This window comes from Lissotriton vulgaris, chromosome 3_1 (genome assembly GCF_964263255.1).
Source record: "Lissotriton vulgaris chromosome 3_1, aLisVul1.2, whole genome shotgun sequence".
Lineage (NCBI taxonomy): Eukaryota > Metazoa > Chordata > Amphibia > Caudata > Salamandridae > Lissotriton > Lissotriton vulgaris.
Window position 1 is genome coordinate 495,083,918 of NC_141689.1, and position 16,291 is coordinate 495,100,208.

At 49.4% G+C, this 16,291-nt stretch overlaps 1 protein-coding gene across 2 annotated transcripts in view; it reads right to left on the minus strand.

Annotated features, from left to right (window-relative positions):
• The window catches only part of JMY (junction mediating and regulatory protein, p53 cofactor), a 483,755-nt gene that overhangs the window by 365,412 nt on the left and 102,052 nt on the right, over nt 1–16,291 (minus strand). For both annotated transcript variants that reach the window (XM_086960737.1, XM_086960738.1), the window contains exon 3: nt 2,002–2,152. In XM_086960737.1, the coding sequence (XP_086816863.1) occupies nt 2,002–2,152 (151 nt within the window). The remainder of the gene's footprint in view (nt 1–2,001; nt 2,153–16,291) is intronic.

A 16,291-nucleotide genomic window follows, 5' to 3' on the forward strand; every position in this document is an offset into this window, starting at 1 on the left:
CAATAGAATGTTGAGCGCATATAGATATATAATTTGCTAAAATTCAATTTTCTCAACAACTACTGGGGGGATTTTCACCAAATAAAGAAAAGGCACTACTGCATACCTGTCCCTACCATTCTGCCAAGTTTGGTGTAATTCCGTTCAGCCGTTCGGGCTGTAGCCGTGTCTAAAGGTCCCATAGAAAATGCCATTTGAAAAATTTCAAATAAAATTTTCTCTAGAACTACTGGAGGGAATTTCACCAAACATAGCAAAGGCACATCTGCATACCAGGCCCTACCATTTTGCCAAGTTTGGTGTAATTCCATTCAGCCGTTCAGGCTGTAGCGTGTCTAAAGTTCCCAATGGAAATTAACATGGGGAAAACACGTTTTATCAACCCCCCTTTTTTCTAGGTCCCCGCTTGACGAATCCCCCCGAAACTTTCAGGGAAGGAGCGGAGCGTAGATGAGCAAATTTCAGGAAAATTAAACGCAGATTTCTCAATCGGCGCCAAAGTTATTCCCAATAGAATGTTGGGGATTTCCTATGGTAACTAGGTCCTAACTATATATACCTATATATATATATATATATATATATATATATATATATATATATATATATATATATATATATATATCAGAAGAGTTACCACATCATCATCTTATGACTGGCAAATGTATTTGTATCAACACAGATAATAGGTAGGCCTACTTGAGAAACAAAAAGTGATCCGACCCTTAGGATCCATTCTTGTGCTAGAAACCCTGATGACCGCCATGGGGAGGCTTTAAAATGACAATTACTATTCATGAGAGCACAGATTTCTTTACAGCCTAAGGAACAACACTAATGATAACCTTTTGCCTCCCACATTGATTACTACAACTTGCTGCTGTATTCTTTAGGCCTGCTCCTACATGTTCCATTCATCTTTTTTTCTCATGGCCTTTGTGCACAAACCATGCCATGGACATGTTTAACATGTAAATCATGCAGTAAACATCATGTAAAAATAATCTAAAGTCTTTTCAAAATGTATAGAAGTGTTAATATTGTGTTAAGGCATATATCAAAAATGTATTTGTATCAGATATTGAACTGTAGTTGTTTTACATAGACCAGATCAGGTAACAATCATGTATTTTTTACTTTTACAAATTTTAACTAAGCGATAAACGGAAAAAAATGCATATTTGTATATTCTTATATTTTCTTTTTTTATTGGATGCAATGTATTTTATGAGGGGTTTTATTATTCACAAAAAGAAGTTTAAATATATAACTCTGTGACCTTAAGGACTCAAAATGATAATCAAATTCCCCCATCAAAAGTTAGTTTCAAATGACTTTATGATCATCAAGACATCAGTCTATTACTAACAGAAATTTGTGACAGAAAAATAGGTCCAGTGAGAAATGACATCCAGTTGGTAACAGTACATGCAAGAATCAGTTGACAAAAGGTAACAGAGGGTTGATATAAGGGTTCTGAACCCAGTGTCTCTAGTCTCTCAGTAGGAACGTTCTTCCACAAGAATGAAGGAGAAATAACTGATTGTACATATTTCTGTGTGCAAAAGTCTAGTGAAAACATACAGTTAACCTCATAGCTGCTATTATACATTCCTCCCCAGTGCTGCGCTGTCCATTAGAACTAGTGCTGAATGGACGTTCAATGGTCGTGCGCAGCACTGGGGAGGTAGTGCTGCCGTCGGCCAATGCACCGAGGCAGCACTTAAGGGGTTAAAGGAAGGGTACCTAAGCGCGTTTATTTTTGAAAAATAAGAATAGAGACTTAAAGCACTTCTAGAAAAAAGAACATATTAATGGTAAAACCTTAATAACTGTAATAACGGATTTGAAGTAAAATGTAAGACCGGATTAAGACTTTCAGAAGGGTCTTCAACTAATGAAAATGGTGCGAGTGCTTGACCAAACACTAAATGACAAGTTCTTTTTACCACATAGCATACCTAATCTCTTTTTAACCATAAAAACTATTACACATTTCACCTTTTTGTGCTTTGGATGTTATCTCAAAGAATTTTACGGTTAGATCTTGAATAGAAAGGACGGCTGTGTGGGCTTTTCGCTGCCAATCAGCATCTTCCTTTGTGAGACTTTCTATTCGGCGTGGACCCAAATAATCATTCTCAAGGGAGATCTAAAAAACAAAAAATTTGGTAGCAATTAAAAGTTATATAGTTATCAACTGTGTACAACATTGTTAACTTTGAAATGTGTTCTATAAGTGTAACTGTGGAAAAAAAAGAAAAATGGGTATAGATTGGCTGCGCCCCAATTATGGTGTATATTACTGTATAACTCACTTAAACAGAATTTTGAATTAAAAGAATGATTTATAAATTAAAAACACACACAGCTGGCCACAGTAAATGAGAACGGAATAACACCAACCTTGGCATGAAGGTAGAACTTTACTCGAAAAAAATTAACATCTTTGCATGGCCTGGTGTAAATCTATTAAGTCGTTTTTGAGAAATTAGCATTCAACAATGTTTGGAGTGGGTGCGAAAGGGTTAAAAATAATAACATATCTGGAACATTAGAACATGGATGGTCTGTGTGCTAAATTAAAAAAAAACAAGACTCCCCACCGCACCCCACTTTTATCCAATTCAGGTCACAAACCCAAAGCCAAAAATGTGGACCAGCAGCTTCTCCTTGACTAGCTGCAAAAGAGAAGGATGTGCTGCAGCTGCATAACAGTATGCAAGGCTTAATGCATGTCATGAGAAAAAAGTGCCATTAAAGGACAGGCAGGAGCATCCCTGACCCCCTGGCTCAGGTGGTGGGGACTTAAGAGGACTTCACCCTCTCTCTTCTGCCCAGAGGTAAAACAAATGCAAAAACCACAATTAATGGACAGAATGCAGAACAATGTCATACGTTCACCCCAGTACAGAGATCTGGGCCTACATCCATCGTTGTTTTGCACTCCACACCACCCCAGTTCAGACATGGCCATATGCAAATCAGTCTGACCCTGTGCCTCATGGGAACAGTCCAGCCCGAACTGCCAAGCCATGCCCTCCCTGGACCGGAAACAAGCCCCCGAGGACTGGTTTCTGGCATTCCAGCCGTCCTCAGCCCGGCTTGCTTGAATCCAGTGGTGTGGAGAGCATGGGACTCACGTCTGAGCATACCCATCCCACTCGGGGTGACAAATGCAAAAACAACAGTTGATGGACAGAATGCAGAACAATGTCATACATTTTGTCCATCAATTGTGGTTTTTGCATTTGTCACCCCGAGAGGGATGGGTATGCTCAGACGTGAGTCCCATGCTCTCCACACCACTGGATTCAAGCAAGCCGGGCTGAGGGCGGCTGGAATGCCAGAAACCGGTCCTCGGGGGCTTGTTTCCGGTCCAGGGAGGGCATGGCTTGGCTGTTCGGGCTGGACTATTCCCATGAGGCACAGGGTCAGACTGATTTGCATATGGCCATGTCTGAACTGGGGTGGTGTGGAGTGCAAAACAACGATGGATGTAGGCCCAGATCTCCGTACTGGGGTGAATGTATGACATTGTTCTGCATTCTGTCCATCAATTGTGGTTTTTGCATTTGTCACCCCGAGTGGGATGGGTATGCTCAGACGTGAGTCCCATTCTCTCCACACCACTGGATTCAAGCAAGCCGGGCTGAAGACGGCTGGAATGCCAGAAACCGGTCCTTGGAAGCTTGTTTCCGGTCCAGGGAAGGCATGGCTTGGCAGTTCGGGCTGGACTGTTCCCATGAGGCACAGGGTCAGACTGATTTGCATATGGCCATGTCTGAACTGGGGTGATGTGGAGTGCAAAAAAAGATGGATTTAGGCCCAGATCTCTGTACTGGGGTGAATGTATGACATTGTTCTGCATTCTGTCCATCAACTGTTGTTTTTGCATTTGTCACCCCGAGTGGGATGGGTATGCTCAGACGTGAGTCCCATGCTCTCCACACCACTGGATTCAAGCAAGCCGGGCTGAAGACGGCTGGAATGCCAGAAACCGGACCTTGGAAGCTTGTTTCCGGTCCAGGGAAGGCATGGCTTGGCAGTTCGGGCTGGACTGTTCCCATGAGGCACAGGGTCAGACTGATTTGCATATGGCCATGTCTGAACTGGGGTGATGTGGAGTGCAAAAAAAGATGGATTTAGGCCCAGATCTCTGTACTGGGGTGAATGTATGACATTGTTCTGCATTCTGTCCATCAACTGTTGTTTTTGCAGAGGTAAAACAAGACATTTTTTTACATTTTGCCTTGGGGTTTATGAACTCTAGCTACAACCTTTGAACCAGCTGCCAGGTTTCCCAGACCCTTGTCTGACCTCCTATGGGGAACACTGATAGGGTACTGAATCCGCACACCCGTCTGACCTCCTATGGGGAACACTGATAGGGTACTGAATCCGCACACCCAGTTGAGGGTCCAACAAGGGTCTGTGAACCCTGTAGGTCAGTCTGCCAATCCTTATTAAATATCATGTGAATTTAAATGGCCGTGCAGGAATACATTTCCTCCAACTCTAATTAATTGCCTTACCGATCCAGCCTTTCAAATTGTCCCATCTAGGTTGGATTGTTTTTGTTTTTTTAAATAGGTCTCTCCCAAAAACTTGCCATAATCAATTCCTGTTTTTCTTCCCAAATTCAACTTAAGCAACTGTGTCTTCACTGACTCCAGTAACTGGGTATTTAATGATCATATTTATTTTATTTGAACAGTTTGATAAAGAGCAAACATGATTCTTGCTGGTATCAGAGCACTTTACAAATGTTCAAAGAGCAGAAACATATGAAACCAATATTATCATAGTCGAGAGACAGTATAGAATATGGCAACACCACAGATTAGGGCGGTATCACCTCAATGATCAGACAGATAGAACAAAAACAATAGTATAACAAGTGAGCAGTAGTCAAGGGTGAAGTTGATGAGTACTGATTTGCTCAGAGAGAAGTGTTCCAAGAATCCAGGGAAGAAATGTGTTCAGGAGTAGTAGTTTAACTTCTTTCTTGAAAGATGCAGTTGAGGCATTCAGTCTGGTTTCGGATGGGAGTGTGCTCATAATCCTTGATGCGATGTCAGAAGGATTTATCGAATGTTTTTGTTTTAAAGAATCTCTGTGGTTTCAGCAGTAAAGTGCTGGAGCTTCTAAGGATCAGGAGCCTCTGCAAAGTTCAAGCTTCTGAGCAAGGTAACTTGAGATATTGAAGTGTAGGGCTTAGTCGGTCATGCATCCAATTTTCAGCTGAATTCTTGCTTCTTTGGGAAGCTAGTTGAGGGATTTGAAATCAGGGGTGACTTGGTTGTCCTTTTTGGATCCAATGATGAGCCTTGCAGGAGAGTTAAGGGAGGCCCTTAAGGGAGCAGTTTTAGATGTGGGCAAACTGCCTTGGGTTGCGCTTCCATAGTCCAACCTGGGAACCACAAGGGCCTGGATGGCCAGGGGTTAGAAAGGGTTTTAATTTTCTTAAAATGTTCATTTGGGGGGCGTGGCTACGAGGGCAAAGATGGTGGACGTAGCTTGCTAGAACTCCCGCCGGCCCACCATAAATCCGTTTACTTATCCTGACCTCCGGACCCGTATTTCACCCCACACCTGCGGCGCAGGTAGCGGATGACAGGGAGCGCCCACCGGTGTGCAAGTTTGGGCTCCCGATTCCTTGCTGGCAGAGATAGCGGCGGCGGCGGCGGCACTCCGGGGCCTACATACATCGTGGCCAGCCGGGGCCTCGATTTCGGAGATCCCCGGCCGGAAACTCCCGGAGTCGACTAGCTGGTGCGACGGCGAGGCCCGCGATTTGGGGTCTGCGCGGCCAACGGAGCGGCAATAGGAGGTGCGGCGGAGCCCTGCTGTGGTAGTGAGTGTGCCGGCGCCGAGGGAGCACTTGAAAGGGTCTGTGGCCTGTATCGAGCTCCAGAAGCCGGGGACTCGAGTTGGGTGACCCCCCGCCGCCGAGGGTGCAGAATGACCGAGGCAGAGGCCGGGCGGCAGCAGGACTGTTGGGAGTGAGGGCCCCCCCAGAGTGAAACTCGGCACACGCTTTGGCCCGGGGGTGGATGGACTCGCCTGATCTCCTGGATTCGTGGCCCCCCAGAGTGTGATCCCCCGTGAGGGGCTGCCTGCATCCTGGTGTGTGGGAGTGGAGCCTCCGGTAAGCCGAGCGGAGTCCCTGCGCAGATTGGGACAGTGAGACGGCTGCAAGACCTTGAGGCCTAATCCAGACATACAGAGCCGGGATCTCGATTCTGGTGAGGCCGGGACGGGCGTCCCTGGAGCTGTCCCCCGGCGTTCGCTGTCTGAGCTGCTTTGACTGGGCGGCTCGGTACCGGAACAAAAGTTGGGAGCTCTGCTGCACCCCCTCGCTCCCCAAGTTGCTGTGCGAGTGGCGGGGGACTTGTGAGACAGTGGTGGCCTGTGCAGCGGCCCGGAGACCGGGGCCTGGATTTTCGCGACCCCTAGACACGGGTGGTCGGACCCGGGGTTGACCCAGAGGGAGACCTGGGCGGCCCGCCTGCAGCCTCGAGAACATCCCTGGCGTCTCGCCTACAGTGCCGGCCTGGAGGACGACAGTGGGCCCCTGCTGGACGGGCGCCTGGGTCCCGCAGGAGCTGTGAAACGGCGGCTGTGGCGCAGTGGCATGATCCGTGAGTCCCTCCAGCCTCAGTTTCTGTAGACGTGGGCATCTATGGTGGGCGCCGGACCCGGGCTGTGGTGAGTTGAGAAACACCCCCCCCCCCCCATTTGTCGGGGCGCCTGCACACAACTGAACTTCTCCGGCGAGGGCTTGGCTGGTGGTGGAGGTGCCTGGCACCGGCCCGGTCGAAGATTGCCCTGGTGCATTGGCTGGAGGGACGGGGGCCCCCTGGAACCCGACTCGGACACTTGGGAAGGGATCGATCGGTGCCAGGAGCTGTGCAAACTGTGCGACCGAGTGCCGAGTGGCGGCCTGGGGTACACCGTATATTAGTGAGGGACCACGCGGCAGGACTGTGAGCCTTGGTACAACGCCAGTATCGTTGGGACGTAGCCATACTGGGTCCTTGTTGCGCGGGTGCTCGTCCTGAAGGGCCCTGTTGACTGCTGGTGAAGAGCTGCCCACCTAGACGTCCCGGCCATGACCAGAGGTGGGGGAGGAAGTGGATCCACCAAACAAGGGCCCATCGATAAATTCACTGGACCTAGTGGGGGGCCCGGTGCCTCCGGGGGTGGCCAGGGTGCGGGGCCCGACAATGCGGCTCTGATGGCGGCTATCACCCAATCAAGGGACATGTTGGACGCTAAAATAGGAGCGGTAGGGGCCGATGTGACTTTGCTGCAACAGGATCTCCGCAACGCAGTAGCCCGCATCACGGAGGCCGAAACCAGGATCACGGGAGTAGAAGGGGATGTGGGCACATTAAAACAGAAAGTGGCTGAGATGGACAGAATTCAAAAGGGCCTTGCGCTCCGGGTGGAAGATGCGGAAGGGCGGGCACGCCGAAACAACCTCCGCTTTGTGGGCTTTCCGGAGGACTGTGAGAAGGGACCCATGGATAGATTCTTGACTCGATGACTGGAGAGCTGGCTCCCCCCGGACGCTCTATCACGATGCTTTGTGGTGGAGCGCGCTCACAGGGCCCTGATGCAGAAGCCACCCACTGGAGAACGGCCTCGACCGGTCATAGCCAAAATATTGAACTTCCACGACAGAGATGCCATCCTGCGGGAAGCAAGGGCCAAGGAGACACTCATGTTCGACAATCATAAAATCATGATTTTCCCGGACTATACTAAACAGGTACAGTAGCAACGCCACTCCTTCATAGCAGCGAAGGCTAAACTACGTGGACTGAAGATACAATACTCATTGCTGTATCCGGCCCGCCTTCGGGTAATCTTTCAATCAAAAACCCACTTTTTCGATACTCCGGAGGATGTCTTCAGATGGACAGATGAGACGGTCAGAATCCGGCCGAACGCCCAGCCGGGCTTGGGCTCCGGTCCATCGCGTGGATCGTCACAGGAAAGGGGCGACCCTGCTGCCAGGAGTAAACGACACAGGAAATCTCGGTCACGGAAGCGCTCCCGGTCTCGCAGCGGCCAGCTTGATGAGACAACTCGACACCGATCAATCTGGGAAAGAAAACTGAACACTGTGGGAGTCTGACTCCCTTCTGGTACCGTTGGCCCACTGAAGGATTCACCTGAGGACAACACGTGACTGCTTCGACAGCCGAACAGTGAGCGCTCAGTGCTGTTAAATCGCGGGCCATGGCTGGGCCCATTGGGGCTGGTGTTAATGGCGCCAGAGTGCCTCTCTTTGCGCTGGCTCAGGGGGTGGTGGTGGGGTGGGGTTCGGGGTGCTGATCTATGGGGCTGCCTAGTTCCCCCACGGATAGGGGGTGGCCCTGTGGGGGGGGTTCTTTAGTTGGAGGGCATAGTTGGAATCCATTGGCATGGTTGGCTTTGGGCGCTCTGTTTTGGGCCCGAAGTTCCCCATGCTGCGACAGATACTCCAGTGTTCCATGAGGTATAGGGGAGGGGGGTGGGGGACAGGTGTTGGGGTGTTGGGGGTGGCAGTGTTGGGGAGGTGGGATGGGGGGGCCGGGGGTAGTCTGAGGGGGTTGCACGTGATTCCTAACGCCTTGAAGTTTGTTGCACTGAGTGCCTGGACCGGGAACTGGGATCCTCAAGGTTTTTTCCACCATGACTATGGTTGATACGCCACTACAGGGACCCCCCCAGGAAGTCTATGCGAATACAGAGCTGGAACGTCAGGGGGATGCTGGACAAAATTAAGCGAGGGGCGATCTTGCGGTGGGGTAAAAGGGAAACTGCTGATGTGATGTTGCATGAAACGCACATGATGGGGACAAAAGTGCTTAGCCTGCAGAGATTTGGTTACCAACAGGTATTTCATGCCGGGTTCTCCAGGGGTTCGAGGTGAGTGGCTGTCCTGATACATCGCAGGCTGGCCTACATTCATGAGCGACATTGGATTGACCCACAGGGTCGCTATGTGTTTGTCAAGGGCATGATTGGTGCTGAGCCGGTGTGTATGTCCCTCCCCCTTTACAGTGGTCCTTGGCTGAAAGGCTATTTGAAATATGGGCAGATATCCCAGAATCCCTAGCTGTGTTAGGTGGCGACTGGAACGATGTTATGGATGTGTGCCTGGACCGCAGGAGGCTACAGGGGACGGTGGCGGCTGCCTCCCCTACAAGACTGAGAGCGATGGTGGAAGGATTGGGCTGGGTGGATGTTTGGAGACACTTGCATGCCACGGTGCGAGAATATACCTATGTGTCTGCTGTGCATATTTCCTTTTCACGACTGGACTATGTGTTTATGCCAGGGGCGTTCCTTGATAGGGTGAGGGAGGCCACGATTCTGCCTAGAGGACTGTCCGACCACTCCCCTGTTGCAGTGCGGGTTGAGTTGCATAGGAAACGTCAACCATTCAGATGGAGGATGTCCTCGTGGCATCTTCAGCAGGCAGACTATACTCAACATATGCGAGGTGCAATCGCCCACTACTGGCAGGAAAATCTAGTCGAAGATATAGACGTAGTGACAGTCTGGGAAGCCATGAAGCCTACGCTGAGAGGCATAGACATAGCATGGTGTGCTGCTGCCCGTCGTCATCGCCGTGAGGCCATCGTCGCGGCTGCGGCGTGGGTGGAGGTGCTGGAACAACGATGTCAGAGAGGGGGGGACGAGGTGGCGGTGCGGCTGCTCCTGCAGGCACAGCAATCCTACGCGTCTGTCTTACTTGACGAGGCTCGACAAGCGTGGCTGGCCACGCGGAGCAGGATATATCAGTGGGGTGATAAGTCCTGCACTATGCTGCATAGGCTGTGTCAACACACCATGCAACCGGTCACATTGCCGGGACTCACCGACGGTGAGGGAGTTGCCATAACAGACCCAGCGACCCTGGCGACGAGCTTCGCCCACTACTACGCGGAGCAATATGCTCAACGAGACTGTCTCCCGGGGGATGCGATTGACAAAATTAATTGCTGACCTGCCCCCCCGTGCGGTTTCTGACGAGGCGAGGAAGTCCCTGGACCTCCCCCTTATGGCAGAGGAGCTGGGGGATGAGCTCGGGCAACTCAACACGGGAAAGGCACCCGGACCGAGTGGATTTCCCTGCGAATTTTATAAGAAATTTCATCTCCAATTAGGACCTCATTATAGGAAGGCACTGGAGGCAGCGCGAGAACGGGGTAGCTTGCCGGCTGAATGGCGCCACGCCGAAGTTGTAGTTTTCCAGAAGCCAGGTAGGCCACCAGACCGACATGAATCTTATCGCCCCATATCCCTGCTTAACATCGAAGCCAAATTGCTGGCCAATGCGTGGGCGAACCGCCTCCTCCCATATGTAGCTGACCTGGTCCATCCGGACCAGGCGGGCTTCATGCCGCATAGGGCGAGACGAACATCAGACGAGCGTAGGCGGCTGTTGACGCCATGGGGGCCACCGGGGAGCGGGCGGCCTTATTACTGGCGGACATTGACAGGGCGTTTGACTCTGTCAGCTGGACGTACTTATTCGCTCTACTACCGCGCCTCAACCTAGGCCCGGTATTTATCTCATATGTCAAGCTGCTATATACTGATATCACTGCGTCCGTGCGAGTGTCTGGAGCGATCTCAGAGAAATTCTCGATTAGCAGGGGGACCCGATAGGGGTGCCCATTGTCCCCATACCTCTTTGCACTGGCCATGGAACCTTTGGCCTATTGGGTGCGCATCGATGCGCAGCTTCGTGGCTTTGTGTGGGGTGCGGGACTATCGGATAGAATTGCGCTCTATGCAGATGATGTCCTTTTCTTCCTGACTGACCTTAACCGGTCCGGCCCCCGAATATTGGAGATAATGCGCATATTTGGTGAGGTATCAGGACTTTTTCTCAACCCGTGTAAGTCAACCCTTTGGGTGCTGGGCGGGGGGGCTGGCGTATACCCCTGGGCGTCGGCCTTGCAGGTGGCGGTTGGGGGACTGAAATACCTGGGAGTCTTCCTGTCCGAGTCCGCTGGCATGGGAGCGCAACGTGCTGCCGGTGTGGGAAAGAGTTAAATCAGACATCAAGACATGGTCTTGCATGCCCCTCAATATATTCGGTAGGTCTGCGATTTTCAAGATGGTCGCTCTTCCGCGCCTGCTATATCAACTGCAGAATCACCCGCATAGGATTGAACCACAGTGGTTTCGTCGGGTCAACTCGGTACTGGGCCACTTCCTTTGGGCTGGGGGTGCCGCCAGAGTGGCGCTACGGACATGCTTCCTGTCCACATACTGTGGGGGTCTGGCCACATTGGACCTCCTGTCCTACTATCAGGCCTCCCACCTTTTGGTTCTTAATGAATGGTGGTACGGCGATAGAAGAGACCCTGCATACACCCTCGAACGCTCGTTGATGGGAGATACCACGCTGCATACGCTATTGTATTCGGCTAGGCAACGGAGGGGGCTGCCACGCGCCACACAGGTGGTCTTCATGATTTGGCGATAAGTGCTGCGCCGTATGGGTTGGTGGGGCAGACTGACAGCAGAAACCCCACTGTGGAAGAATGGACAGCTCCCCGCACTGGCCTCGCTGACAGGGTTTGGTGCCTGGGATTCTATCGGAATTTTCTCGCTTGGACATGTCCTGACCGGGGTTACTCTCAAGTCCTTCCAAGAACTTAGCACTGAATTCCATATGCCCAAGACCCAATTCTTCAAGTACTTACAATTCCGTCATGCGCTTGCACCTAGCTTGGTTGGCTTGGATCAACTACCGGAATTTAGTCCAGTAGAAGCCAAAGTCTTCATGGGGGGCCTGGGGGATAAAAAAAGTGTCCCGAATCTACCAAACGCTAGTCACCCATTGCTCCTCTTCCCTGCTACCGCTGAAAGGATCCTGGGAAACGGACATTGGCCCATTGGACGAGGATGACTGGAGGGAGGCCTTGGAGTCCCCACGTGGGGCAGCCATTGCAGTGCGACTCCGCTTAATACAATTTAAATATCTACACAGGGCTTATTATACCCGGGAGACACTATGGAAGGCGGGCCTAATTGCGTCTCCGGAGTGCCTGCGCTGTGGGACTGAGAGAGGTACGCTGCTGCATACGGTGTGGTCCTGTGTTGGTCTGACTCGGTTCTGGAACGGCGTGTGGAGTTGTTTGTCGGAGGTTCTGGGATGGGACCTTCCCCGTATGCCCAGGCTGGGACTTCTACATATCTTGGAGAATGTGGGTGGGAACATCTACAAACGCCACCTTTTGCTGTTGGGTCTGGTGGTTGCTAAGCGGGATCTGGCAAGGGCATGGAAGGGTGAGCGTGCTCCTCCGCTGGGTGCCTGGAAAGCGGGCCTAGATTACTTCATGGGTTTAGAGCTGCCTGTGTTTGAAGCCAGGGGATGCCCCGGAAACAATATAAGATCTGGAAACGGTGGGCGGATTACAGGGGGTTAACTCTGGAGCCTCCAACAGACTCGGATGATGGGCTACCTACAGAAGGGGACCTTCAGGCCTAAGGGGGCACTCGACGATTGCTATACTGTATTCAAATGCTGAGGCTTATTGTGATCACGTGCATCGGGTTAGGGTGGGATAAGGGGTGGGTAGTTGGGGTATTGGGTAGTTGGGGTGGTGGAGGAGGGGCGGTGGGGGGCTTTTCGAAGTGATTAGGTTTGTGTATACATTAAGATATGTATACCATTTGACAGTACCCTCCTGACTGTGGAGAACTGTATTTATGCTCTGCCTAATCAATCAATAAAAACGGTTGTGAAAAAAAATGTTCATTTGGAGGTTTGCTCCTTTGGTGGTAGCACTAATCTGCTTCTGCATATTAAGATTCTTGTCTAGAGTTATTCCCGGTGATCTCGCTGAATCAATAAGTTGAGGCTGGCAGTTAAAGGCTGTTATTTGCTTTAGCCATTCGTTAATAACGGGTGATTGTTTGGGTGGGGCAATTAGGAGGAATTTGGTTTTGAGAGTCTTTAGTTTGAGGTAGTTGCAGGTCAGCCAATTTAAATTTTTTTTTTTTTTATTTGCTGCCTACTTCCCACCTTCATCCTCCATCAAAATTAGGCAGACTTTTCATCTGCATATGATAAACGCATTAGACTCAATGCACTGCACATTACAGCAGAAGGGACATCTGCCATGCTTGGCTTAGTATCAGGTCTTTCAAACAAGAAGGTACTAAGGGGTCCATTAGAATGGCGGGCTGACAAACGCATAAAGGGACCGCCTGCCATAAGGGCGGGGGTCCCGTTTGGGCCATTAGGATGCGCCTGCCACAGTGGCTGGCGCATACTGTGTTTTTAACATTGTGGCGGGAGGTACTGAAAGCACTGCCTGTCGCAATGCTAAAAATGCACACCAAGCAGTTCAATGTACAATGTGACAGGCACCTCGCAGAGAAGTAAAATTCATCCTCTAACTGCAGCACCTCATGAAATTATCCCATACATCTTACTTTTAGCCAAATCAAGATTGGCTCATGCTTCTATTAAGGTGCATTTAGCCGCTATATCCCGCTACAGAAGGTCTGCCTCGGGCCCATCCTTATGGTCGACGAGGATCATCAAACAATTTATGAAGGGATTGTTCAGAGTTTTTCCTCCAATAAAGCCTCCACCACCAGTTTGGCGTCTAAACATAGTTCTGTCACAATTAATGAAGCAGCCTTTCGAACCTATACACAGGGCAGATATTAAATTCCTATCATGGAAGGTGGCGCTTCTCATCGCTCTAACGTCAGCGAGATAAGTTGGAGAACTACAGGCTCTCACAATTCAAGCCCCTTTTTTTGCAATTTAAAGAAGACAGGATGATTCTTAGGACTAACCCAAAATGTATTCCTTAAGTTCCTACTGACTTTCATTTAAATGAACCATTAGTCTTAAAACGCTTCTTTCCTCAACCAGTAACAGCGGCGGAAAGAGTTTTACATTCGCTGGATGTACAGCGATGTCTCAAGTTCTATTTACAAGAGACTAAGAGCTTTCACAAGTCTTCACAGCTTTTCGTCGCTTTCAGCGCACCCAGAAAAGGTTGCCCTTTATCAAAACGTGGGATTGCCAGGTGGATTTCCAGTGCAATTATTTACTGTCACCAAGCTGCTGGAAAACCTCTGGATGCACAAGTTTGTGCTCATTCAACGAGAGCAGTGTCCACATCCACTGCATTATTTGCAGGAGTGCCGATCCAGGACATCTGCAGGACAGCAACCTGGACATCTACGCACACCTTCACTAGGCACTACTGCTTAGAAGCGGCTGCAGAGACAGATTTTTTAAAAACACAGGTGATGGACAGAATGCAGAACAATGTCAAACATTCACCCCAGTACAGAGATCTGGGCCTAAATCCATCGTTTTTTTGCACTCCACACCACCCAGTTCAGACATGGCCATATGCAAATCAGTCTGACCCTGTGCCTCATGGGAACAGTTCAGCCCGAACTGCCAAGCCATGCCTTCCCTGGACCGGAAACAAGCTTCAGAGGACTGGTTTCTGGCATTCCGGCCGTCTTCAGCCCAGCTTGCTTGAATCCAGTGGTATGGAGTGCATGGGACTCACGCCTGAACATACCCATCCCACTCGGGTGACAAATGCAAAAACCACAGGTGATGGACAGAATGCAGAACAATGTCAAACATTCACCCCAGTACAGAGATCTGGGCCTAAATCCATCGTTTTTTTTTTTGGCAGGGTATGCTCAGACGCGAGTCCCTTGCTCACTTGGCCACTGGATTCAAGATAGCATGGCTGATGAGGATTATGAATCCGAAACCGGTCCCAGGATGCTTGTTTCTGGTCCAGGGAAGACATACATGGCTTGGCAGTTCGGGCTGGACTGTTCCCATGAGGCACAGGGTCAGACTGATTTGCATGTGGCCATGTCTGAACTGGGGTGGCTGAGTGAGCTAAAGAATGGTGATGGATTAAACCCAGATCAGTTGACTGGGGGTGAGTGTTTGATTTGCTCAAACGCTCCGTCCATCATCCCCTTTTGTATTGCAGAGACAGATTTGGCAGTGGGAGAAGCGGTGCTGAGAAATATCATCCAATAACGGTGAGCCCTCTTTACATCCCTCCTTCCTTTTTCTTGATTACAAAGGCACATTTTTATTATTCACTGTGTATAATGTTATTCATACTGTCTTACATGATGATGGAATACAGAGAAAAAATGTGCTTTATTATATTACTGCTTGCTATTCTGATTCAGGCATGTGAATCTATAAAAGCTCCAATACTGGAGTAAGAAAACAAGTTACTTACCTGTAACTGTAGTTCTCCTGTATTGGAAGCTTTCATAGATTCACATGCGACCCACCCTCCTCCCCTGAGAGGCTCACCTTGGATTCAGCACGGAAAGTGTTTTATGAACAAGTGCGCGAAAATCTGAGGAGCAAAAGGTTCTCTCAGGAGGGTTCTAGAGGGTGAGGAGCTCCGATTGGTTCAGAGAAACGTTTGGTCCTTTTTACATAACGAGTGTTATGGGTTGCAAAAGGGAAATGGGCCTAGGCCTCTTTCAGTTTGCTATACTGCTAAGCATTGCTTTTTTATGTACTGGAGACTCCTGTCTCGACGACAGGGAATGATTCAGGCATGCAAATCTATGAAAGTTCCAATACTGGAGTAAGCTGTGTTTTGCGCAGTGAGTGAACTGGTGGTGCAAAAAGAAAATGTTACTTGCTAGTAATCCAGTTTCTTCATCATAGGAATCCTCACTGAAGTTTTAAACGTTGAATATTCTCAACTATGCTCGGGTTCCTGAAACACTTCTTTCATATAAAGTCTATCTTTAGTTGGAGGTACACACGTCATTGTTAAACAGTCTGGTTGCACTTACTTCAATATATAGCATTCCAGCGTTTTTCCTCAAATGAAAAAAACCCATTAAAAAAAGCCTTAAGGCCATATTGCAGAACCAAGCTGAAAGTAGCTCAAACAATCTTTCCCATCTCTCTCAGGGGAAAATGCAGAGAAAGGTTGTCTGTCAAGTCACAGGGTTAACATGCCTCTAAAAAGTACTTTTCCCTGTCCCATCAAGCACTTATGAGCCCCAATGTACCCCAATATAGGCCTAGGTAGCTGCACAACCTTTTACCTGCATTTGTCCTACCTTGCTCTATATAACAGCTATGGTGCTGACCTTTTCCCTAGTTAAGTGCTGAATAAATGCACGAGGAATCTTAGTATCACACAGCAGGATTACCATTTCCTGTATAATAACTCTGTACAACCACCGCTATCATCATCCTTGAACGATAGGCCCACAGTATCATTACACATCTAGTAGA